This window comes from Mastigoproctus giganteus, chromosome 9, assembly GCF_048544385.1.
Source record: "Mastigoproctus giganteus isolate SK-2022 chromosome 9, ASM4854438v1, whole genome shotgun sequence".
Lineage (NCBI taxonomy): Eukaryota > Metazoa > Arthropoda > Arachnida > Uropygi > Thelyphonidae > Mastigoproctus > Mastigoproctus giganteus.
Genome location: NC_143583.1, coordinates 214,435,555 through 214,463,382, shown reverse-complemented (window position 1 = coordinate 214,463,382; position 27,828 = coordinate 214,435,555). Strand labels below are relative to the sequence as shown.

Here is a 27,828-nt window from a genome sequence, read left to right as displayed (position 1 = left end):
TTCATATCTGCCTGCACAACCACCCCCAGGTCCCTTTCATTCTCTACCACTGTCAGTGTAGTACCACAGAGTTGATACGTTGCTCTGGGGTTGCTGTTTCCGATATGTAGTACTTTACTTTGTCAAAGTTAAACTTCATTTGCCACCTCTCAGCCCATCTGCTCAACCTTTCCAGATCCTGTTGCAGCAGCATAGTGTCCTTGACAACCCTGCCTACCTTTGTATCGTCTGCAAACTTGGACATTAAGCTTGATATACCATCATCAATATCATTTATGAATACAGAAAACAATAATGGACCCAACACTGAGCCCTGAGGGACTCCACGACGAGCAGTGTCCACTGATTACCACTCTGTCTTCTCCCCCTCAGCCACCCCTTTATCCACAGCAGCAATTTGCCTCCAATGTCACACTGCTCCAATTTGCGCAGCAGTCTTCCATGTGCAACAGTATCAAAAGCCTTTCTAAGATCCAAGTATATAATATCAAAGTTATTCCCTGCATCCAGTTCCTTTGTGACTGCATCATAGTATCCAATCAAATTGGTCAGGCAAGACTTCCCCTTAACAAAACCATGCTGTGTCCGAGCTATAACTGAAGTCTTCTCTAAATGATCCTGCAGTGCTTCTTTAACTAGTGCCTCCATTAATTTTCCTGAAACAGAAGTTAAGCTCACAGGTCTGTAATTACTTGTGTCAGTCTTTGATCCTCCTTTGTGAATTGGGGTCACATTTACACATCTCCAGTCTGTGGGTACTTCCCGTGAGTCCAAGGAAGCTCTCATAATTATGGCTAAGTGTTTGCTTACTTCCTCTGCTGCCTCCTTTAATATAACTGGATAGATCCCATCCACCCCGGGTGCCTTTCTTGTGTTTATCTTCAACAATTTCTCCTCCACTTTACTCTCAGTTATTACAAGATTCTCTAGCTTACTGCTAGAGTTGAATACACCTCTGGCTTTCCCCTCGCTAAATAATTCCTCATGCGTGAATGTCGATGCAAAATATTCATTTAGTTTGTTAGCTACCTGAGCATGATCATCAACAGTTGACCCATCGATATCAAGTGGTCCAATCTGATTCATCCCCTTCCTTCTAGAGTTTACATAAGTAAAGAACTCTTTGCTGTTTTTCTTTGCATCCCTTGCCAAAGATTTCTCGTAATCTGCCTTCGCCTGCCTAAACTCCTTTGTAACTTGGTTACATATCAACTTGTATCTATCATAGGCTTCTGTGTAATGTGTTTATTTGTATGTATCCCATGCATGTTTCTTCTCTGCCATATGCGTCATCAGTTCATCTGACATCCATTTAGGCCTAAACCTTGAACAATATTTCTTGGTTGGTATGTAAAGCCTAGTAGTTTCCAAGATAAGTTCTTTGAATGCTTCCCATTTTGCATTTGCTGTTGGTAACATCATCAGTTGGTCCCACTGTATAGAATTTAAATACTGTCTCAGTCCATCGTAGTCGCCTTTACGAAAGCAATAACCCTTCCCTTTACCCCTAATGGTAGTTACCTCTTTGAGTAAATCCCACTTCAGCACACTGTGATCACTGCCACCTAGTGGTTCATTTATCTGCAGATTCTTAATGCATGAAGACTCACTGCTGATAATCAAATCAAGAGTATTCCTCCCTCTAGTTGCCTCCCGAACATGCTGATGTAGAAAACAATCATCCAATAAATTCACAAAAGCCTTGCTAGTGTGTGAGTAACCAGCCCCCAAATTCCAGTCAATATCTGGGAAATTAAAATCTCCCATTATAAGACTCTCTGATTTACTGGCCCACTCTATTTCCCTGTACAGTTTCTTATTATACGCATCAGAGTCATTAGGCCTATAGCACACTCCTACTCTCAATCTTGATCTCCCAATGCTTATGTCACACCAAACTGACTCGACACTGCACTGTCCAGCGATATGTCCACTGGCTTCACTTCCTTGGATTTTATGTATTTCTTAACTAATAGCATAACCCCTCCTCCCTTCCTATCCAGTCTATCCTTTCTGTAGACGTTGTACTCCCCAAATTCCAGTTCTGCATTCCTTATATCTGTGTGACACCACGTCTCTGATATCCTAACAATATCTGCCTTTGATGTTTTGAGCAATACCTCAAATTAATCAAATTTATTTACTAAACTCCTAGCATTGGTGTACACGCAAGTGTACATGCACCTATTTCTATTCTTAGCTACCCTAACACAACCCATGTGTTTACTTGTACCGCAATGACTCCCAGCAGTCTCTGAAATATCCTGCATCTTGTTTTTCAGGCTTCTGCTCATTCCAATAGAAGCAGTGCAAGAATCTCTTTCACCTCTGCCAGTGGCTACTGTTAATCTATTCGTCTTTGTCTCCCCCCATGCTAGCAGTTTTCCGACCCACATAACACTGCCTCGATAGCATCAGCAAATATTCTTGCACCCTTTCTATTTAAGTGTATCCCATCCCTGTAGAAGCAATCTCTCCTGTTAACAAGTACAGTCCAGGCTGAAAAAAATTCTACCCCTTGAGCCTTGCACAATCTTTCCAGGGCCGAATTGATCGACATGAAGATGAGCCTGCTGTACCAACATTCCAAGATGCAGTGGTTGGCTTCTCTTCACTCCAGCAATTCATTCATAGTGTGCCCGATGTTCCTGAGTCAGTGTTGATATATGTTAGGGAAATCTATTTATTCTGTATGAAGCTCTCCCCCAAAATATTTGAAACAGTCTTCTCTGGATAGCTACTTGAAAAAATTATAAAAATTTTTTAATATTTTTTTTGTTCTTCTTGTTGATTTTTATCCTTCTCATTACCTTTCTTCTTATTATGTCCTTTTCATAATTATGAAATCTTATTAAATTATGACAAATAAATATTGTTTTGCATTAGATAATTTTTATTCTTGATAGTTTTATTACAATTCACAAGATTAGTTTTTTGCCACAAAAATGAGTTTTATTAAGGTAAGCTTCAAATGAAAATTCTTTCCACATGTTTATGCTTGTCTGAAGTACAATATTTGGTAATGAGCTTAATGAACAGAATGTTAAGCAATTAGAAATCCTCAGTTTAAAAATTTTTCCCATAGGCAGAGTAAAATATTTATAAATTCTGAAATAGTACTTAACTTATGTATGTGTATCTTTTCATTTTTATTTGTGTAGTTAATATTTGATACCCTTAGGTATGAAATATTAACATCATTTTCTCTTGTAAGAAGTTTTAAACCTTCATTTCCTTAGAAAATTTCTTAACAGGGTTCATCAAAGTATATAGGATTCCTATATACTTTGATGGAAATCAAGCTGTATATTCCATTATTAAAATATTTTGATATAAAATATATAAAATTTCCCATATTTATTATTATATTTTTGAGTAACCTTATACTTCAAGAAGGAAAGAAAAAAGGAGATTATAAGGATTAAAAAAAAGCATACCTTTAGCCTTTGGACTGAATATTCAGATATTAGTGCTACAGTTATATTGATTCCTTCGGCAATTGATCTATTTACATCAACATGAACCTACATAGAAGAAAATAGTTTTTAATTTATATTAAATATGTGAATTATTAATCATTATGATTATTAGTTGCAAATAGTACATTTTCAAGTGATTACCAATATTCATCAATGTGCAGGATGATAATAAAGTTATTTCTCATGTATTATATACTGATCAAAAGAAAGATAAGTAATAAGGATTGCAGAAAATTCAGAAGGTCCTCCAACAAACAATACCTAGGAATTTCTGTAACTACTGTTAGCTAGAGGTCTGCATGGATCTGGGGTAGGTAACAAGAAGGATGTTCAGGCTCAGGCTGGGTAACATGGACAATATTCGTGCTCGGTTTGGGTACAAATAATCGTGATGAATTGTTATTTCCAAACATTTCAAGCTATTTCTTACATATATTAAAAAAAAATTTTTTTTATGTATTTAAATGGTTTAAAGGGTTTTAGAAAAAATGTGTATTAGTTGTCTGTTGACACTTTTAATTGACGAATAAGGCGCACTTTGTCAACGTCTCCGAAATTCACCGAAATTTGTACTCTTTCGTGGAAATGACCTGGTCTGCATTTTTGTTTAGAAAAGTAGCCTTTACCCTTAAGCAGGCATTGTTGCAATTTACATTACATCAAAGGTATATGAGTCATTGTGTAACCCCACAATGGGTTCCTTTTAAGTTGTATGTGTACAGTACACAGCAGTGTTTCTCAACCTGTGTGCCACGGGTATGCTTCAGGTGTGCCACGGAAAATGCAAATAAAAAAAAATTAATAAATCCAAGTTTTATAATAAAAACTAATTCAAATAAAAAATTCGTTTATTTATGCTGCACTGATCCCAGCTCCTTCCAGCTGGTCAATGTGATGTCATGTTTTGATTCCTAGTAATAGATCTGTTCACCTGTAATCCTTTATTCACTTTTTGATTCCAGGACTGAATAAATGTGTTCACCTTTATTCAGCCATTCTTATCATTTGAGAAACTCTCCCAGGCACCCTGCTGTTTGTGTTGTGTCAGTGCAACTTGTAAGCAGCATAGTAAGAAATTTCCTTTGTGTTTTTATATCTCTAAAACGTCATTCAGTTAATTCGTATAGAACAGATATTTTCAATTAACTGTATTAGTACAAGTAACTTTTAATTTTTTTAGAAATTATGAGCGAAGGATAAATTTTTAGGGAAAGGAAATCAGAAGAGGCAAATTGATAATAATGAGCTTGGAGAAAATGACAAAAATGAAACTTAACAACCATCAACACCAAAAAAGAAGAAAACATGTTGTAAATATGATGATGATTATTTGGCCACGCAATAGGATTTTTGTATACTGGTACTCAAGATTCTCTCCTTTATGTGTGGTACGTGGTTTAAAATTGTCAAATGAATCAATGATGCCGAGTAAACTGCAGCGTCATTTTTCTATGAAAAACGATAATTTATCGTCCAAAACTATGGAATATTTTAAGACTTGCAGGCCTCTACTAGAAAAAGTACAGAATTTTATAGTATGTCAAAAATATCTGAAAAAGCTCAAGAAGCCAGCATTTCTGTAGCTGAACTGGTGGAAAAAAAAAAAAAAAAAAAAAAAAGAGACATCTCACCTATTTGCAGAAAGTCTGATTTTACCAGCATATCGAGTAATTGTGAAAAGTATTTTTGGGGAAGGAAGCTGGAAAAAAACATAATGACAGTACCACTTTTGAACAGTACAATTAGCAGTCGTATAGACGAAATGTCTGATGATATTGATACTGTCTTATTTATATGCTGAAGGCCAATTTGTTCTAAATATTAATAATTTTGGGCAAGTGTTTGCATTGCAAGTAGATAATTTTACAGGTATTAGTGGGAAAGCCCAATTAATAGCATTTGTCAGGTTTATCGAAAATGACACAATTATTCATTTTTTCTTTTTCTTTTGTTGTTGTTGTAAAGAACTGAAAGAACAACTAGGCAAGATATTTTCGAAGTAATGAATAATTATTTGCAAAAGTGTGGTATATTATGGAAGTTATGAGTCGGCATTTGCAACGGTGATGCTCCCATGATGACAGGAGCACTAAAAGGATTTGTAAACTTAGTCAAATGACACGATTCAAATATTATTACCACACGCTGTTTTAGACACAGAGAAGTTCTAGTAGTGAAGACAGTCATACCCGATTTAAAACTTGTACTTGGTCAAGTAGTTAAAATGGTCAATTATACCAAAACTACACCACAAAAAATACGTATTTTTGTAAAATTATGCGAGAAACCGGACCTGATCATTTCTCTAATACATAATGAAGAAATGTAATGCATACTGAAGTACTTATGTATATGTACTAGTTGCATGAGGAAATGCTCATATTTTTCACTGGAGCAATCAGAATTTTGCAATTATTTAAATGATGAAATTTGGTGCTGTAAATCAGCTTTCCTAGCAGATTTATTCGTGCAAGCGTTAATAAATTAAATATCAGTATGCAAGGCCCATAGGAAAATTTACTCACTCCCACTGACAAGTTGTTTGTCTTTAAAGAAAAGTTGAGTACAGTAAACCCCCGCTATTCGCAGTCGCTGATTTAATATAAAATGAAACCTAAAAAAAATGTGAATTTTAAAGCACCGTGAATATTTTCAGCCATAAAAAAACATAGGCGTGGCTAAAACCATCTTTTCTGGTCAAAACAGCACTCAGTGGGTCGGGGGAGAGGGGTGACAAAATTGCAAGCTTGGATGTTTCTCGCTAATCCTTGTTCAGTGTGTTATGCGCTTGTCATGGAAGGTTTTGTCGTTTGCTTTTAATTTATATGCTTATAAATTGAATAAATTTATCAATTTATAAATTGATATGCTTACAAAAGTGATAAATCTACCGTTTTGCAGTGTAAAACAGACTTTTTCGAGTGTGTTAACGGAAGAAAGTGACTACTGTGGACAAGTTCTTTCTAACCTGTACAAAAATATGGCTACAAATAACAAGGGAAATGTGAAAATATCAAAGAAGGTGATGACATTAGCGAATAAAATTGAGCTATTAGACAAAATTTCTATTGGTGAAAGTGTCTCCTCAGTGGCAAAACATTATAAAATCAATGAGTCAACGGTACGATCAATCAAAAAATCGGAAGAAAAAATCCGCCGTAGTGTCCATGAAAATGCGTTAATTGCTTCAAAAATTTGTTCTGTAACTCGTGATGTTAAATTGAAAAAAATGGATAAAAGCTTTAAAGCTGTGGATAGAAGACCGAGCTCAAAATAAAATTCCGTTAAGTTCACTCATCATTCATGAAAAGGCAAAACTCCTTTATCAACACTTTAGTGAAACTGGTGATAGCACTGGCGGGATAAGTTTTTTAGCTAGCAAAGGCGCAGTTTGAAAGATTTGTTTGAAATTTCTAATAAATATTACATTTAATATTAAATTGTTTCTTATTTTCATTTCGATGCCATATGCTTGCAATTCACTATGTACTGTCTATGTACATAGTCATATTATGAAGGTACATATAATACATACACTGACAAAATTTTAGACTAGTTTTTCTTATATATTTCATACTTTGGAACGGAACCCCTTTATTACTATGGGAGCAATAATTCAGTATTCACGTTTTCGGTATTCGCGGCATTTCTCAGGAACGGAACCTCCGCGAATAGCAGGGGTTTACTGTATATGGAAAAAAAACGTGTAAATGAAAAAATTTAGAAATGTTTCCCTTGCCTGCCAAAACGAATTATACTAAAATAATTAATGTGATAAGCGAAACATTACAGCGGTTAAAGACAAAAATTGAGCATTACTTCCCATCCCTTGATACCAAAAAATATTTGTGGATATTTGTGACCCATCTGCAACAAGAAACCTTCCGACATTAGTGTTTGGAATCTGCAAGAGGAAGAAGAATTGCAGAGATCTATAGCGACAAGCCGCTGGAAATGCACTTTAATAACACTAATATTAGGAAATTTTGAATCAAATAATCAATTTTTGAATCAGTATTATAATATACTGTATATTATAATATATATTATTTATAATTTTTCTTTATTTATATTTATAATATTTATAGATATTTAAAATATATATATGTATATACACTGAGTGATCGCTGAATTATGACCACCTACCTAATATTTCGTAGGTCATCCTTGTTGTTGTTGTTGTTAGGTTTTCTTTTTTAGGAGCATTAGCAACTAAGGCCATATTGCTTCGTGAATATGCGGTGGTCATTCCCTGACCTTTCCGCATCCTCCATATTTGGTGGTGACGGGCTCGAACCCCGGTCTAATCAAGAAGTGTGTGCTATGCACTGCTGCTCCTTCCCACCTGGCTACGGAGGTGCCTAGGTCATCCTTTTGCCCTCAGTACAGCAGCTATCCAACGTGGCATTGAATCAACAAGATGTCAGAAGCGTTTAGGAGGTATGGCCAACCAAGCTGTGTGTAATGAGGTCAGCAATGCAGGTATGGAGATGACTGGTGTATCCAGAAGCCTGATATGCCTTTCCATAGTGTCCCACAAGTGTTCTATGGGATTGATATAAGAGGAGTTCGGAGGGCAATCGATATGCTGGAAGTCAGAACTGTGTTCCTTAAACCATTCCTGCACAACAAGTGCCTGATGGCTCGGCAAATTGTCATCTTGGAAGACACCATCGCCATTTGGGAAAAAGTGTAACATATCAGGGTGTACACAGTCAGCAAGCAGTTGACGATAGCGGAGACCAGTGATACATTGTTCCACATGCACTAGGGTCCAAGTTCCTGCCAGTGAAACATGCACCACACCATACAACCGCCTCCACTTTTGATACCATGCATGATGGATCAAGAGCCTCATGTTGTTGACGCCAAAACCATACATGACCATCCATGGTGTGGAGTAAATAACGTGACCCATCCAACCAGCACACCTTCTTCCAGTCTTCTTTGTTGTTATGGGGGAGTTTAATGGTGCATAAGCTACTATGGCTATAATGCAGTGTCCAACTTGCATGCTCTTTGCACCAGGCGAGTGTTTTACACCAATGAACCTTGGTCAGGACAGGATGCTGTAGGAGTCGTCTGCTGGTATAGCCCATACGTGAGATGTGCGACGCACGATCATGGCAGATATTGTTCCAGGTTGGTCCATGTTGTATTGGGTACTGAACTCTTGAACAGTGCTATGCCTGTTCGTCTGTATGAGTCGTCGGACCCAGTGCTCACCTCTAATTTCAAACTTTCGCTGACCTTTGCAGATTTGTCATCAGGTTGTTGTTTGACCATTTTGATGCCAGTCCTGGTACACTTTAACTACGGCAGCTCTCGAATACCCCACCAGTTCAGCCATTTGGGAAATCGAGGCACCAGCTCGTTGAGCTCCCACAACCTGTCCTTTATCAAAGTCCGATAAATCCTTCCTTTTACCCATCACACTCAGAATTTTACTACCTACTGAATCTCTGACACCTTATCTATGCTACGTAGGTCGACTAGCTGCGCAATCTCGTACTTCATGTGGTCAACGGGTAGCATTCACTTTTCATAAGGGAGGTCATAATTCAGTGATCACTCAGTGTATAATATAGATGGGTATAATAGTGATTGTCTTGTGCTGCAAAACTTTAGTGTCTTTAAAATTGTGCTGCAACAAAGAAAAGGTTGAGAAACACTGGTATAGAGTATTTATTAAAAGTGTGATACCATTAATTCCTAATTCTAGTACATCCAACATTTCTGGTTGACCTACTTGCTATTCTAAAAACATTCACTAGTAACACTTTCTAATCTCTTCTCTGCTATATCCAATACTGACCAATAATTTAGAAATAGAGGTAAGGGAAATACTTACACATCATTCATACAGTGAGAAGTGCCAGTGACAGAAGTGACTGTCAGTTCTAATTTTTTAAATTTAAGTAGAGGTGGATATCGATATTCGTTTTGGAAATATATTGAATTTTTTTTATTATTTTTTTTATGAAAACCCCAAACACGAAAGGTATCAAAACCTATAGTACTTAGTACCGTGCATGGGTTGAAGGAGAAGTATGGGGGGAGGGGGATGCCGGAAACTTTGCTCTAGAGACTAAACATGGGTTTCACCACTTCAAGCCTCCAATAAGCAAAGTGGTGGTATTTCACCGATTGATGAAAGTCATCTACCACCTGGTATATTGAAAAGTTATTACATTTTATATTTTATATAATTAATATTGATAATTATTTTGGATAATTATTATTGTTATATAATTATTAATATTGAATCTGAAAGTTTATTTTTATTATTATTATGAAACTTCAAAGTAATGCTAGCGATTTTATTCCTATAAAAAGTTTCAATTGGGGTGGGATAAAAATCGGTTCTTTGGAAAAAAAAAAAAAAAAAATTCAAGGTTCAGACCAGGTAAAATAAAAAATTTAGTCTCGTGCAGACCTCTACTGGTAGCGTTCAGTTTATTCCAGAGATTTATTCTATCCTTGTCTTCTGTTTTAATCAACCATATCATTTTTGATTACTTTTATTATGGTTTATCTATCTGTTTTGAGATTTTTAACTGAATGCCATTTTCTCATGTTACTGCAATTTATTTTTCTATGAATGATAATATATGTTCAATTGGATGTAAATCAGACATGCATTTTACATATGTACATATATATGTTATGAAGAAGAAATGTATTCTCACAGTCAAATTTTGAACTCTCCTACTTAATTTAAGCTTCATTTAATTTGGCAGATAAAAAAAAGTATCAAAACAGAAAAGAAATAAAAATTGAGAGAACTTAAACATTTGTTTCTATAGTGTATTAGTCATACTAAAAATTTATTCACATTTTAAGAAGATAAGAATAAAATTAACAGAATTTTGCTTCCTCTCTTGACAGAGTTCATTACAGAAGCAAAAGATCACTTAGTCCTCACCAAGCTTGCCACTCCATTTCATATTTGAGTTAACTTAAATGAGAACATCACACAACAACACAGCGGCAACCCCCAAGGCAGAATGCGCTGGACCCAAAGGAACTAGTTGTTGTAGGTGACTCTACTGTCAGGGAAGTGGGGAACATATTGTGCAAAAATGGTTAGATGGAACAGGACCAGGGTATGTCTGCCAGGGGCAAAGGTTGATGACGTTGTAGAGCAGATATCATCCTTTAAGGGCACAAAGGGTGATATTGTTGTACACGACACTAATGATATTAAGAGTAGGAGACCAGCAGAATTACTTAACAAGTACAAGACAATGCTGAAAAAAAGCCGCGAGTTATGGTTGAATTTGAAAATGTTTGCAATTCTGCCCAGACACGATAGGAGAGAGTATATGATGAGAGCCTTGTCGATCAATTCGGCCCTGGAGAGATTGTGCACGGCTCAAGTGGTAGAATTTTTCTCAGCCTGGTCTGTGCTTGTTAACAGGAGAGAGTGCTTCTACAGGGATGGGATACACTTAAATAGAAAGGATGCAAGAATATTTGCTGGTGCTATCAAGGCAGAGTTAGGTGGGTCGGAAAACTGCTAGCTTGGGGTGGGGGGGGAATACCGGACTAATAGATTAACAGTAGCCACTGGCAGAGATAAAAGAGATTTTTGCACTACTTCTATTGAAACAATTGAGCAGCAGCCTGGAAAGCAAGGCAATGGGATTTTCCAGGACTGTTGGGAGTCATAGTGGAACAAGTAAATACATAGGCTGTGTTAGGGTAACTAAGAGTAGAAACAGGTGCATGTATACCTGCACGTACACCAATGCCAGGCATATAGTTAATAAATTCGATGAGCTTGAAGTGCTAGTCAAGACATCAAAGGTAGATATTGTTGGGATATCAGAGACATTGTGTCACACAGACATAAGAAGTACAGAACTGGAATTTGGGGAGTACAATGTGTACAGAAAAGATAGACAGGACAGGAAGGAAGGAGGGGGTTATGCTGTTAGTTAAGAAACACAAAATCTGAGGAAGTGCATCCAATTGATGTTGGTGGACAATGCAATGTTGAGTCTGTTTAGTGTGACATAAGCACTGGGAAAGGAAAAATGAGAGTAGGTGTGTGTTATATAGGACTAATGAATCTGATGAGTATAATGAGCAATTGTGCAGAGAAATAGAGTGGGCCAGTAAATTAGAGTATATTATAATGGGGGATTTTAATTTCCTGGATATTGACTGGAATTTGTGAGTTGGTCACTCACACACTAGCAAGGCTTTTGTGGATTTATCGGATGATTGTTTTCTACAGCAGCATATTTGGGAGGCAACTAGAGAGAGCAATACTCTTGATCTCATTATCAGTAGTGATTCTTCATGCATCAAGAATCTGCAGATAAAGGAACCACTAGGTGGCAGTGACCACAGTGTGCTGAAGTGGGATTTACTCAAAGAGGTAACTACCACCAAGGGTAAAGGGAAGGGTTTTTGCTTTCGTAAAGATGACTACGGTGGTCTGAGACAGTATTTAAATTCTATATGGTGGAACCAACTGATGATGTTACCAACATCAAATTCAAAATGGGAAGCATTCAAAGAATTAATCTTAGAAGCCACTAGGCTTTTCATACCAACAAAGAAATATTGTTCAAGATTTAGGCCTAAATGGATGTCAGACGAACTAATTAGACATGTGACAGAGAAGAAAATGCATGGGATGCATATAAATTAACATGCGACACAGAAGCCTATGATAGATATAAGCTGTTCTGTAACCAAGTTACAAAGGAGGTTAGGCAGGCGAAGGCAGATTACGAGAAATCTTTGGCAAAGGATGCAAAGAAAAACAGCATAGAGTTCTTTACTTAGGTAAACTCTAGAAGGAATGGGATGAATCAGATTGGTCCACTTGATATCGATGGTTCAACTGTTGATGAACCATTGATATCAAGTAGCTAACAAACTGAATGAATATTTTCCATTGACATTCACATATGAGGAGTTATTCAGGGGGGGGAATGCCAGAGGTGTATTCAACTCTGGCAGTAAGCTAGATAATTTTGTAATAACACAGTAAAGTGGAAGAGAAATTGTTGAAGATAAACACAAGAAAGGCATCTGGGATGGTTGGAATCTATCCAGTTATATTAAAGGAGGCGGCAAAGGAAGTAAGCAAACCTTTAGCCATAATTATGATAGCTTCCCTGGACTCAGGGGAGGTACCCATGGACTGGAGATGTGCAAATGTGATCCCAATCCACAAAGGGAAACCCAGGTAATTACAGATCTGTTAGTTTAACTTCTGTTTCAGGGAAATTAATGGAGGCACTGGTTAAAGAAGCACTGCAGGATCATCTAGACAAGGCTTCAGTTATAGCTCGGACACAGCATGGGTTTGTTAAGGGGAAATCTTGTCTGACTAATTTGATTGGATACTATGATGTAGTCACAAAGCAACTGGATGCAAAGAATAACTCTGATATCATATATTTGGATATTAGAAAAGCCTTTGATACTGTTGCACATGGAAGACTGCTACACAAACTGGAGCAGTGTGGCATTGGAGGCAAATTGCTGCTATGGATAAAGGGATGGTTGGAAGGAGCGAGTGGATGGGAGAAGACAGAGAGTAGTACTCAATGGACACTGCTCTTTATGGACTAATGTTATTAGTGGAGTCCCTCAGGGTTCAGTGTTGGGTCCATTGTTGTTTTCTGTATTTATAAATGATACTGATGATGGTATATCAGGCTTAATGTCCAAGTTTGCAGATGATACAAAGATTGGCAGGGTTGTTAATGACACTAATGACAGTACACTGCTGCAACAGGATCTAGAAAAGTTGTGCAGATGGGTTGAGAGGTGGCAAATGAAGTTTAACATTGGCAAATGTAAAGTACTACATATGGGAAGCAGTAATCCCAGAGTAACGTATCAACTCTGTGGTACCACATCGACAGTGGTAGAGAATGAAAAGGACCTGGGGGTAATTTGTGCAGGCAGATATGAAGTTTCCTGAGCAGTGCAGACGGTCTGCAGAGTAGCCCATCATGTCTTGTCAATGATATACAGGAATTTTTCTAGCTGGGATAAGGAGGTGATTATCCCATTGTATAAGGCAATGGTCAGGCAACGCATTGAGTACTGTATACAAGTCTGGAGGCCTCATTTTAAGAAGGATGTAGAGCTGTTTGAACGAGTACAGAGAAGGACAACAAGATTGGTGAGGGGAATGAATGGATACTCTTACCAAGAGAGGCTTAAGTTCTGCAAATAGCAATGGCTGGAGACTAGGCTCCTGCAAGGTGATCTGATTGAGGTGTATAAAGCCTTGAATGGTTTTAGCATGCTCAATGCTGATGGGATTCTTCCTTTTGCTCAGAATAATCACCTGAGAGAGCATAAATTCAAACTGAGGAAAGATGGTTGTAGGATAGATGTGTGGAAGTTTGTCTTTAGTCAGCAGGTGGTTGATTGCTGGAACAAGCTTCTACCTGTTGTTGTAGAAGTTGATAGCTTAAATAGATTCAAGGCAGAACTTCACAAACATCTGGAGTAAGTGGATGGGTGAAATAAGGGTGTTTTTTTTTTTTTTTTTTTTTTTTTGGCTGATGCTATATAAGCTTGCTTTCTTGCATCATGTGCCTTTGCTAATCAAAACTGAAGGCTTCAGTCATGCTTTTCATCATGCGCTATTTTACTTCCAGTGCTAACTAACTTTATTTCCTCTTCCTCCCGCAACCTTACCAGCTGCTCAAACACAATCAGATCTTTGTTAGACCAACTCAGTATCACATAATGTTAAAACAACATTATTTGTGTCCACTTCATTAACACTGGCAAGTATCTGAACAATTTAAACACACTTCAAGCATTTTAAACACACACACACACCATTTCCCAAAAATAATGTGCTCTGAATGTTGTGCTTCCACCCAATGGTGTATCAGTTGCAGAAAAAAAAAAAAAAAAGGCTGTATTTGTTAGCACAAAAATGACTTGCATGTTGCCTTCCAGGTGTTGGCCAGGCCTATTTTCAAAAACAATCTAGATCCTGTTGTTGAGATTTTGTTTCTTACAATATTCTTGATGAGGAGAGAGAAAAAGCAGATTTTTAATTTAGAATTAAAAATTTTTAAATTACAAACAGTATATTGAAACAATATAATGTATAATAACATAAACCAGAGACTGCTTGTATTTGTTATAGAATTGATAGCTAAAAAAAAGTTTTATAATTTAAAATAAAAATACTTTTTTGACCTACATTCAATATTTTTTACATATTTTAAAAATTTAAATCAGCCAGAGAAGTTTTATTACATTAGATCTTACAAGCTGCATTACTTCTGAAAAATCACATCACAATAACAGATAATTTTATTAATTTATATTTTATTTTTACAAGGTAGGATAAAAAAAAATATTCTAAGTTAGTTTTATACACAGTTATGGTATAACAGTACATTCATTCAGTCAATAATGTTATAGGAAATTTGAATTCCTTTATCTCAAAGAATAATTATAAACGGCATTACAATGAGATTTAATGAAATCTCATTGCAATCCAGTTAAACACAATGTGCATGATAATCGTGTGTGCTTCCAGCAAAATCTTTGAGACTTTCACATTTTGTACTGAAGAAAGTTCTCCCCCCCCTTTCTGTTTGAACTGTCTTAAAAAAAAAGTTACAAAAAAAAAGGGGAACATTTTCTCTATGTACTATTCTTTAGAACTTTAAATCGTTATGCATATATTTTATTGCAACGTTATTCTTGATCTAAATCTATGTAATACATTTACACAGGATTTTCACTTACAATTATGTAGAGAAAACTATTGTATTGTTAAAGACAGATTACAATTTATCAGCACTAGTTGTAATTTATTGTTGACTATAAAAACATGTTTAGAGTTAGCGCTATGCATTTTTAACAACAATACATGTGAAAGTGAAGGCACACCTTACTTGGTTGCTGGCTGTTGTAAAAGGGAGAGAACACTAGTAGTTCAGGGGTCAGTGCGCCAAACATAACGAAAAGCTACATTGTCAAATTTAAGTTATAAGTTGAGTATTTTGATAGATGCAAGCTGCACACAAACTCTTCATTATTGATGGCAGTTACTGGAATTGTCTTTAATAAGTAATTTGAAGTGGCCCACAAACAAAACAAGCTCAAAAAAACAAAGTAAAAATTTAAGGAATTTGAAATTTTTTTTGGGGAATATAATTTAGAGAATTCCTGGTCTAATTAAAAAAAAAAAAAACTATCACAGTGCTGACAGAATTTATCCAGTTATATTAAATGCAGCAGGAAATAAGGTAAGTAAACCCTTAGCTCTAATAATGATGGCATCTTGAGATTCAGTAGAGGTCACAGCATAGTGCAAATAGGTAAATGCCTCTATAATTCACAGTGGAGGTCTGGGGTTTCAATTCAAAAGTAAATAATCATAAACCTATAAGTATGAATTCTTTCCCAGGAAAAATAATGTTGCCATAGCTGCATACAACTGTGGCTTTCTTTGTTATTTTGTCTGACTGTTCACTTCCAAAAATTTCTCAAAAATCTTGTTTTCACTGGGTGAGTGCTCTGTCTCTCTGATTAAATATGTTGAAGTATTGGATGAACTTGGTATTCTGAAAGCTGTTAAACAAATTGTGTTGCCACTAGATGGCAAGGTTTTTAACCAAATGTAAGAATATTTCATTTGAGAGCATTCACCGCTGTACCTGTATTCTTTTTTTGAATGACTCCATTTTTCTAGAATCATGTTCTGATTTTCTAATTTCTGAAATGGCTCGTCTTCAGTAACATTCATCAGATTCCACTCTGTGATTATCCCTTTGGAAGCATTTGATGTAGCATGCTGGTAACTTGTATTGGTATAGGTATTCCACCAAAATTCTGGATGTTTTTCAGCTTGCTGTATCATCAATCAAATCTACTGATCTGAGTCTTTTCACCATTTTGGGTGATGTGCTAATGATGATCTCACTGATGCAGTACAGTCCATTTTCCCATTTCTGAACTGGAAATAGGAAACAGTTTCAAAAGATTTAAAATTTAGATTAAAGAAAGAGAGTTGACGAAGAACACTGGATATCCCTGTTGATGCACACTTGTATGTAGTCTTTTTGACGAGTCATGGTTTTACTCTGACTTAAAATATAATATAATAAATATACTAAGAAAATAGAGTATTTCCTTTCTAACTTGATACCTTTTAAGAACAGATTGATTTCAAATCAACTAAAGAGAAACAGGCACTGAAAATGAGATACAACTTATTCACTTAGAAAGAACAAAGAATTGTATAAATCACACAAGCAATTGTGCCCAATTTCTTCAGCACACTATTGCTTGGCACTTGTCAAATTTTCTAATTAAGAATGCTTTTTGCAACTTTCATTCTCACCAATCTTTTGGATAAAAGTCTCAGCAAGTTCCATTCTTCTGTCAGGATCATCATTAATTTTTGACAATTTCAATTCAAAAGATAGTCATCATGTTTAATTTTGAGGACTGTCTTATAGAGCTTGTTCAGCTTATCCAGCATTCTTTGATGATGAATTCTAAGATGTGGTTCTATCACTTATAGAGGGTACTCTAAAATCCCTTTAAATATTTGGTTTTTAAGGCAGACAGAGTCAAAACGTTTAGGCCAAATTGTAGAAAGTATCACTACTTCCTCATTTATCTGATCACCATATCTTTGTAACAAATTTTAAACATTCCTGCAAAGAAAGTAATAATTAGGACTCTATAAATGAAAGATTTGGTAATATTTGTTTTAAAGTGTAAAGTAATTTAGAACTAATTTGCATAATAATATATTATCAAAGTTTGTTTTAAACTGACACAATTATGCTACAATTCAGGCCCCATCCACCAAAATATGCAATAAAATATACTGAGCTGACATAAATTAACTGATTTCCGCAACAAAACAGTAAACGGTTGACAGAAAACAGAACTGAAATATACTGTAATACATACCATATCGCCAGGAACTTCTAAAAGTATTCCTACTCCACCAGCATTATATACAATTTGTGCTTGCTCTGTAATACTACAGTTCCTGTATTTTGCAAGGATAATGCTTCCATCAAACATCAGGGAGCTTGGAAAATTACAAAAATCTACTGACGTTTCATTTTGAAGAGGGTAGAAATCCTGAAGAAAAAAATAATTAAAAGAACAGATTTAGGCATGTGGTTTATTATATGTAGTACCCTGATATTTTATACCCTTCATAATTATACATCAGAAATAACACCCTATCTCCCACTACCTTATCAGGCAACTGCAAGAGTTCTAGTTAAGAAAAAAATTATTCCACAGAACTGTCCTGTAGAACAAATTTTGCCAGCAGGATGTCAGCCAGTGCAGACAGGCTGTTGGCAAAATTGCTATATCTGTGTTCTAGCAGCCTGTCTGGAATTCCAGAAAATTCAATCCTATATCAATATACCAATTTGTAGGGTACAGCTATTGAGTGTGTCACGGCAGTTGTTATTTGACTGTTACGATACATTGGGGTATCAGTCTGCCAGACACGTGAGTGCAATATTTAGATGTAATAATTAAGCTGTAAAATAATATTATACTGTATTTTATACAATGGGGATTTAAATGATCTATCATTACTGTATAAGCATATAACTGGTCCACTAGCTAATGTAAGTGCTACTGTATTATTTATTAACATAAATTGTTTGAAAATAATATAAGCAGCCAATTGTTCAAACATCACTATATATACTGTACTGTATCTTTAATTATAAATTGTTTAAATAAAATGTTTTATAGCATATTTTGTATATTATCCCTTCTTGTTAATAATACTGTAATGATATTTGCAGTCAGTATTATACGACATACAGTACTGTACATTAAAAATGTTTAAAGCAAGTTTGGCATTGTGGGGGTGAAATAAGTGCAGCACGGAAAGTGTTAAGCACATGCATAGACAAGTTTCTTTTTTCATCTCCAGGTTTAACTCACTGCTGATCACTTGACTTTTTGACGAGTAACTAAGCAGTAGTGTTAATAAATTATATAAAATTAATGTTATGTAAATTAATTAGTTACACTAATTACTAATTAATAATTTAAAATAATTTTTTCTCTATTTTTTCCTTATTTTACTGATCTTAGAATGTCGACGACACTTATAAAAAAAGGTTTGAAGAGAAAGATATCTTTGGATACAAAGATTTAGATATTAGATCGATTAAAGAATGGAGAAGGTTCAAATGCAGTTGCAAATTATTTTAATTTAAAGGAAGCTACAGTTAGGACAATTAAAAAAAATGAAGAAAAGATTCAAACAAGCGTGTCAGCAGGATCTCCCAAAATGTCAAAGCACACATCCTACATAGGAGAAACAACAATGGAGATTATAGAGAAAGCATTAATGATACAGATAGATGATAACAACCAAAAGAGAATGCCCATATATGGCAAATGCAATAAGACAAAGCTGTAAGAATTTTTAATAACAAGTGTACCCAACAGTCATCTGCAAATCAGACAGCTGGGTTTTCTGAAAGCAAAGGATGGTTCGAAAAGTTTAAAAAAATATTAATTACATAATGTTAATGTCAAGGAAGGTGAAGCTGCATCAGCTAGTGAGAAGGCAACTAAAGAATTTCCACAAGAGCTAGCTAAAATAATTCTGGAAGGTTCTTGTACAACTGATCAAGTTTTTAATGCCGATGTAACGGGTCTATTCTGGAAGAAAATGCCAAATAGAACTTACCCCAGAGAAATGTACCAACCATATGGTGTTACACTCAGGGTAGTGGAGAATGAAAGAGACCTAAGGATAATTGTGGAGTCAGCAGTGCAGACAGGCTACCAGAGTAGGTCATGCGGTCTTGTCAATGATATATAGGAATTTTGCAAGAAAGGATAAGGAGGCGATTATCCCCTTGTATAAGGCAATGGTCAGGCCACACCTTGAGTACTGCATACTGGAAGCCTCATTTTAGGTAGGATGTAGAGTTGCTAGAACAAGTACAGAGAAGGGCAACAAGGTTGGTGAAGGGAACAAAGGGGGTGCTCTTATGAAGAAAGGCTAAAGTTCTGCAAATTGCAGCTTCTGGAGACTAGGCACCTAAGAGTGATTGAGGTGTATAAGGCCTTGAATGGATTGAGCAGGCTCAATGCTGATGGGATTCTTCCTCTTGCTCAGATTACAAAACCTGAACAGGCATAGATTCAAACTGAGGAAAGACAGTTATAGAATAGATGTGTGGAAGTTTGCCTTTAGCCAGTGGGTTTGTTCCAGCCTTTAACTAGAACAAACTTCCATCTGTTGTTGTGGAAGTTGATAGCTTAAATAAATTCAAGGCAGAACTAGACAAACATTTGGAATGAATGGATCAGTGAAATGGGAATGGATTTTTTTTTTTTTTTTTTTTTGTTTTGCTGATGCTGTATAAGCTGGCTTTCTTGCATCATGTACCTCTACTAATGCTAATGCTAATTTGTCATGAACTGAAAAAATAACTGGAGGATTTAAAGTGTCCAAAGATTGAATAACATTGCTCTTTTGCACCAACGCATCAGGTGATTATATGATGAAACCAATGATTATCAATTGTGCCTTAAATCCAAGAGCAACGAGACTTGAATACAGGAAATCTACTAGTTTACTGGAATGCCAATAAAAAAGCATGGGTTACGGTGAAAATAATTAGGGACTGGTTCTACCAACGTTTTGTTCCTGAAGCTGAAACATATGTTAAGAAAAAGAATATGAGCTTCAAAATTCTTTTATTAATAGATGATGCTCCAGGACATACGACAGATTTATATCATGAAAACGTGAAAGTAATTTTCTCACCACCCAACACTACATAACTGATTCAACCACTTAACCAGGGTATTATTTTTAAGGTATACTACATAAAACGAGTATTCCAGAAAATTTTGGATGAATTGGATTCTGACAATACGCTTAGTGTGAGCTGAGTTTGGAAAAGATTTACAATTTTAGATTGTGTGCAAATAATAGCATTTGCAGTTCGTGATATAAGATTATCAACTTTAAATGCCTGCTGGAAAGAAATCTGGCCCAAGGTGGTTTTGAGTGGTAATGACATTTCACCAACAGAGAATGCATATTCACAGATTACAGACTTAACACATCAAGTGGATGATGAAGGATTTGATGTTGTTTTGTTTGTTATTTGGTTTTTAGGAGCATTAGCAAGTAAGGCCATATTGCTCCAGGATATGCGGTGGTCATTCCCTGACCTTTCTGCATCCTCTGTATTTGGTGGCGACTGGCTCGAACCCCAGTCTAATCAAGAAGCGTGTGCTACGCACTGCTGCTCCTTCCCACCTGGCTACGGAGGCGCCTCCCAAGGATTTGATGAGTTGGTTCCTTCTGAAATTGGAGAATTGGTGATGGACAGAGAATTTAATGAAGATGAATTGGTAGAAATAGTTATCAATCCCATATCCAGCAACTCTAAAAATTCAGTTTCAACACACTATCAGCACAATAAGTAAAGGACTCGAAATGGCTAAAAACCTTGAAAATTATTTTTTCAATATTGATCCAAACATGGATCACAGCTTAAGATTTGGAATGGAATTTCAAAACTGCTTAGCTTGAGATGAAGAAATTTATAAGGAATTAAGTAACAATAAAATAACGAACATTGATAATGAATTTTATTGAACTGATTCTGATAATCTCTTCGGAAAACAAATTTTTAAAAAATTCTGGGGTAGAGGAAGTTAGCAACAATAATGACGACTTTCAACTGAGAAGGAAGAAGAAGAGTGTTTCTGTACAGTATTAACAAGCAAAGAAGATATGGAATAAACTGTTGTTGTCATACATTTTGATGGTTTTGCACCTTCATCTTTTTTTTACTGTATTCCATTATCTTTAAATTTTTGTTGTGTGTCTATACATAAAAATGAAGTGTTAAATTTCTTTTTAAAAATATGTAAATTATTTAATTGAGTGTTATAGAACTTATCCCCTCATTTTCTATACAAAAGTTAAATCTTGATTTTTACATGATTTTCATTTACACTGTATTTTTGCAGAACCAATCGACCGTAAAAATCGAGAGTTAGGTGTAATACATAATTAGATATAGAGGATATCATTTCTTCAAAAAAAAAAAAAAAAATTCAAACTTTTTGATTTTTTTTTTTTAAATTTGACTATGACTTTATATGACTTTTATATGACTTTAAATTTGATATTTAAAAGGATTTATGTAAAGTTTTAATTTTTACAAAACTTTAAAATTTTGTGAAGTTCATTCCACAAAACCAACTCCTAGTGGAAATTGACTACAGGGAGCCCAGTTGTTTGGAGAACTCTGGAGAACTTTGGAGAACCCAGTTGTTTGGAGAACTTTGGAGAAAGAGTTAAAAAAAAAAAAAAAAAAAAGAAAGAAAAAAAAGGTTCCAATACACCTTTTCTTGTACTTACATTTATATTTTTTCAAGTAAATAGCATACCATCATTAGTTACTCACCATTCAGTTAAAAGTGATGCAATCCAACCTCTTCACTTAGTTATATCACTGGAGGCCAGCAAATGTTTGACAAAATCCCTATCTTCTTTTAGTGCAAATATTAAGGATGCCTCCATGCAAGGATTTGTTTACCCTAGTAGTAGTGTACAAGTTATGGCAATTGCATCATTTCTGTAGTTATAAACTGGCATTATTAAGTATATCTTATATTGTGAATACCTTCACAACGAGTTGCCATGATATTGCACTACCTCAAATAAGTAACAATAGTCTTGTCCTATGGGGAAACGTTACTTATTCGAGGTAGTCCAATACCACCATGGCAACTCGTTGTGAAGGTATAGGAGATAAACTTAATTATGCTAATTTATAACTACTTAAGCAGTTATAAATTAGTACTACTTAAGTATGGAAATGATGCAATTGCACTAACTTGTAAGCTAGTCAACTCCCTACATAACCTGAGGCTTTAGCCCTAAATTATTCTGTACATTAGTACTTTAAAAAGGCATACATGTTTTGCCAGTTACTGAAAGTTGATAAATGGTTTCAGAAATAAGACCTATCATATGGTCAGTCTGTATATAAATGTTTATACAGTCTACACAAAAACAGTTTTATTAAAAACTAAATGAACTGACAAAAATGATATGTTGTTCTTGGCAAGTTAAAAGATATGGTATGGAAGTTCAGAACAACAGTTTACAGGAGTACTGGTTCGAAACAGTTGAAACCATTCAAAACAGTTGCAGGTAATGATCAGCACCAAGCACTGCTTGGTGCTGATCATTAACTACTCTGCAAAAAAATCCCAACATCAGCAAATTTTTATATTACACCATCCATCCCTTCATGTTACTTTAGAAAATCAAAATTTGATGTAGAACCAATCCTTGGGGAATCCTCACTTTTTAAGTTAGCCTAATGTAAAGAGTAATTATTAAACAACTCTACCTCCTACCCTGTAGCCACTTGCAATCTATCTAAGAATTTTTCCTGCAATTCCAACATGCACCATTTATTTATTTATTTTTTTTTTTTGATTTGGTAGTTGTTGGCGCATCGGCTTCTGTGGCCATATTGTACCTCCCAAGGTTTTTGCAGTACTTTGATCCAAGCCCGAGGCGGGAATGGAACCCGCGACCTTTGGGTTGCCGGGCAGGTACTTTACCCACTCGGCTAGCCCGGTCGGCGCACCATTTATACAGTAATAACCTCTCATATGGGATTGAGCCAGTTACTTCACTGAAATCCAAGTAGAGAATGTTGAAATTATTTCCTATATCCAGCTCATGAGTGACTGTCAAAATAGCTAACCAGGTTAGTTAAACATGGTTTTTCCCTTTAGTAAACCATGCTGTGTTTTATTCAGAATTGTTTCTATCTAAATGAACCTGTACTACACTGATCATTGCTTCAATTATTTTCCTACCCCTGAAGCCAAATTGATAGGTGGTTACCAACTTAATTTTTTGAACCACCTTTATTATTAGCAATACATTTGCATTTCTCCAATCCAAAGGCATCTCTCCTGAGTCCAGCAATGCCCTCACAATTCACTTTAACAGTTCAATACATCTTGCCACCTCCCTCGAAACACTGGATATATGATATCGATCCTAGTAGTCTCATTTGACTTCAGATTATTTCAATAGTAGTTTCAATCCCAGCTTCAATCACAATTTCTCCTCACCAATAAGGGTTTTTCATCTGTAAATATCAAAAGTACCTGTTCGATTCATCCACAACATCTGTGTTATCTAAGACTTCCTAATACACATGGGTGTGTTCTAATTCATTCTTCTCTTTTTTGTATTCACATATAAGAAACTCCTTGTCCCTATTCTCTTGAGACAGCTGGTGATGTCTCATAATCTGCCTTTGGACACTTTTATATAGTACAATCACAGATAAACTTGTAACTGTTATAGGCTTCAATTCTTTCATTGCTTTATATCTTTCCCATGCCATCTTTTTCTGCTCTATTACACTGCTCAGCTCTGTATTCACCCACCACGACATGTTCCTCATATTATATTTTCTTAACAGTACATATGCATTCGTGGCTACTATGATTCATGGCTTTGAAAGTATACCATAATTCTAATATATTTACCTCAGTGGGCTACCTCCCCAGTTGACAGAGGGCATGTGGCATCTTAAAGTGTCAATCTCCTTTTCTAAAATTAAAACCCTTTGCCTTTAACAACTGCTACCTCTTTCCTTCTCATCATCCAACTTAGAACTCCAGATCACTCCCTGCTAATGGTTCTTATACAGTCAGCTTTATGAAATCACCTAATTTGTGGGTAATAATGAGATCTAGAATATTAAGATGCAAACTTCTCTGCCCATACTGAGTATAAATATATTTCTTGTACTTTAAACTAACACAATATATTTGCATATAACAGGATACCTTAAATCCTACTTTATCTACACACTTGTCCATAACTACCATCAGGGGTAAAGGGAAGGGTGTTTGCTTTTGTAAAGGTGGCTATAGTGGTTTCAGAGATTTTTTAAATTTTATACAGTGGGACCAACCAACTAATGATGTTACCAACAGCAACTATGCTTTTCATACCAACTAAGAAATACTGTTCAAAATTTTGGCTTAAATGGATGTCAGGTGAACTAATTCTAAAGGAACCAGTAGCAGGAAGTGATCACGGAGTTTTATGGTGGAAGATGATGAGAGAGGTAGCAGTAGTAAAAGGCAAAGGAATGGATTTTAATTTCAGAAAAGGAAATTACGATGCCTTAAGGTGCTACATGGCCTCTATTAACTGGGTAGATATTGCACAGAGAATGAATACAATTGAACTGTGGTATGCTTTTAAAACATCAATCACAGATGCCTTTAATGCGTATTTACCATTAAAAAAAAATACTCCACGAGGAGGGTTCCAAGTTGGATGAATAGTGAAGTTGCCACATTACTTGAGCAGAAAAAGGTGGCATGGAAAGGTTACAGAGCAATAAAAAGTACTGAAGCCTATAACAGCTACAAGATGATCTGTAACAGAGCCACAGAAAAGGTTCGACAAGCAAAGGCAGTTTATGAGACATCACTAGCAAACAGAGCAAAGGGGGGGGATAAGGACTTCTTCACATATATAAATGCCAAGAAGAGGAGGACAAACCAGGACCTTTATGTAAGGGAAAGGGGATAGTATTAAATACACCAGCTTCCGTTGCAGATGAACTCAACAGTTATTTTGCATCGATATTTACAAATGAAAAACCTTTTGTGGTAATGGGAAATTGTGGGAGCGAAGTTGAAAAATATGTAATTAATGATATTGAAATTTCGCAAGATTATTTAATGAAAAAACTTTTGAGCCTACAGGCCAGTAAGGCTCCTGGAGTTGATGGAATATACACTATAATCTTAAGGGAGGTGGCAAGTGAGTGCATTGAACCATTGAGGCTAATTATGCAAGCATCACTAGACTCTGGGGAGATTCCCTTGGATTGGAAAAGTGCCAATGTATCTCCCATACATAAGGATGGCTCTAAGAGTGAAGTGGGAAATTATCGACCTGTCAGTCTGACTTCAGTGGTAGGGAAAATCATGGAGGCAATGATCAAGGGTGGAATTCAGGATCATTTGGATCAAATTGAAATTCTCAAGGATACTCAGCATGGTTTTGTAAAGGGAAAATCATGTTTAACAAATCTGGTTCGCTATTTTGAAAGGGTCACTCACGAGCTGGATTTAGGGAATAATTTCGACATTGTTTATTTAGATTTCAGCAAAGCTTTTGACTCAGTCCCACATGAGCGGTTGCTTTATAAGCTGGAACAGGATGGAATCACTGGGAAAATCCTTAAATGGATAGCAGCATGGCTTCAGGGCAGGAGGCAGAGGGTTGGGATAAATGACTATTCCTCAGATTGGGTTGATGTAAGAAGTGGGGTTTCCCAAGGATCAGTATTAGGACCACTGTTGTTTTTAATTTTCATAAGCGACATCGATGAAGGGATAGAGGGTGTGATGTCTAAATTTGCAGATGATGTTAAAATTGGTAGAGTAGTTAATGATCACTGTCAAGATGAGCTTCTTCAGCGAGATGTAGATAGACTTCAGGAATGGTCAGAAAAATGGCAGCTATGTTTTAATCCAACAAAGTGTAAGGTATTACACCTGGGAAACAGTAATCCCAAAATAACTTATTCATTTGGTGGAGTTCAACTAAACCCAGTACTGGAGGAAAGGGATTTGGGTGTACGATACGGTCAGACGAAATTCTCTGAGCATTGTAAACAGGTTGCAAGGAAGGTCCACGGTATCCTATCGATGATCTATCGAACTTTTGCAAGTAGAGATAGGGATGTGATAATCCCATTATATAAGGCTTTTGTTAGACCACACTTGGAATACTGTGTTCAAGTATGGAGACCGCACCTAAAGAAAGACATCGAGCTTCTTTAAAGGGTGCAAAGATGGGTAACTCGCCTGGTGAGATCGGCAAAAGGGCGTCCTTATGAAGAAAGACTTCGAATATGTGGGTTGCAGAGTTTGGAAACTAGACACCTTAGAGGAGATTTGATTGAGGTGTTTAAGGCTCTGAGAGGCATCAGTAAAATGAACGAGGATGAAATTTTCAAGATTATAAATGATGCTAGAACTAGGGGACATAAATTCAAGTTACGGGGGAAAATGTTTAGATTGGACTGCAGGAAGTTTTATTTTAGCCAGCGAGTTATAAATTACTGGAATAAGTTGCCTACATGGGTGACAGAGTTTGACAGTTTGGGGAAATTCAAAGGTCATCTGGATAGTACTTTCGGGTGGGGAAGCGCATAGGATGATAGGTTTAATTTCCTTTTCTTTAATTAATTATTATTATTTTTTATTTATTATTATTTTTTTTATCATTGTTTTATTCGGTTTTTTTTTGGCTGGTGCACCATAAGCCATAGGCTTTCTTGCACCATGCGGCCATTACTAATACTAATCAGACTCGTGGCAGAAAAGAAAAATGAATAGGATGCTGCCTATGGCAGATATAAGACAGTCTGTAATCAAGTCACAAATGATGTTAGGCAAGAAAAGGCAGATTACAAGAAATCTTTGTCAAAGGATGCAAATAAATACAGTAAAAACTGCTTCAATAAGCTCTAGAAGGAAGGGGATGGAACAGATTGGTCCACTTGATGTCGATGGTTTGATTGTTGAGGATTCTACTCAGGTAGCTGGCAAACTGAATGAGTATTTTGCATCTACATTCACACATGAAGAATTGTTTAGGTAAGTGGAGACCATAAGCTTATCACACTCTAAAAGGGAGTTAACAACTTTGTAATAACTGAGAGCACAGGGAGGAGAAATTGCTGGTTTAACATAAGGAAGGCACCTGGGGTGGATGGGATCTATCCAGTTATATTAAAGAAAGCAGCAAAGGAAGTAAGCAGGCCCTTAGCTATGATTATGATAGCATCCATGGACCCAGGGGAGGTCCCCACAGACTGGAGATGTGCAAATACATCCCTATTCACAAAGGGGGATCGAAAGGTGACACAAGTAATTACAGACCAGTTAGTTTAACTTCTGTTGTGGGGAAAATAATGGAATCATTGTTTAAAGTATTGCAGAATTATCCAGACAAGACTGCAGTTATAGTTCAAACACAGCATGGGTTTGTTAAGGGGAAGTCTTGTCTGACCAATTTGATTGGTCAGACAATACTTCCCCTTAACAAACTCTTCCCCTTAACAGACTGCTCTTCATGGAATAATGTTATTAGTGGAGTTCCCCAGGGGTCTGTGTTGGGCCCCATTGTTGTTTTCTGTATTTATCAATGATATTGATGAAGGTATATCAGGTTTAATTCCAAGTTTGCAGACGATATGTAAGTTGGTAGGTTTGTTAATGGCAGTAAGGATAGTACACTACT

General features: G+C 36.1%; 1 protein-coding gene across 1 annotated transcript in view; it reads right to left on the bottom strand.

Moving 5' to 3' along the window:
* Nucleotides 1–27,828, bottom strand: part of LOC150081117 (signal peptide peptidase-like 2B) — a 172,839-nt gene that overhangs the window by 102,115 nt on the left and 42,896 nt on the right. Inside the window, exons 3-4 of the mRNA XM_090381216.1 lie at nucleotides 17,412–17,588; nucleotides 3,438–3,524 (exon numbers count right to left, since the gene is read on the bottom strand). Of these exons, the coding sequence (XP_090237342.1) occupies nucleotides 3,438–3,524; nucleotides 17,412–17,588 (264 nt within the window). The remainder of the gene's footprint in view (nucleotides 1–3,437; nucleotides 3,525–17,411; nucleotides 17,589–27,828) is intronic.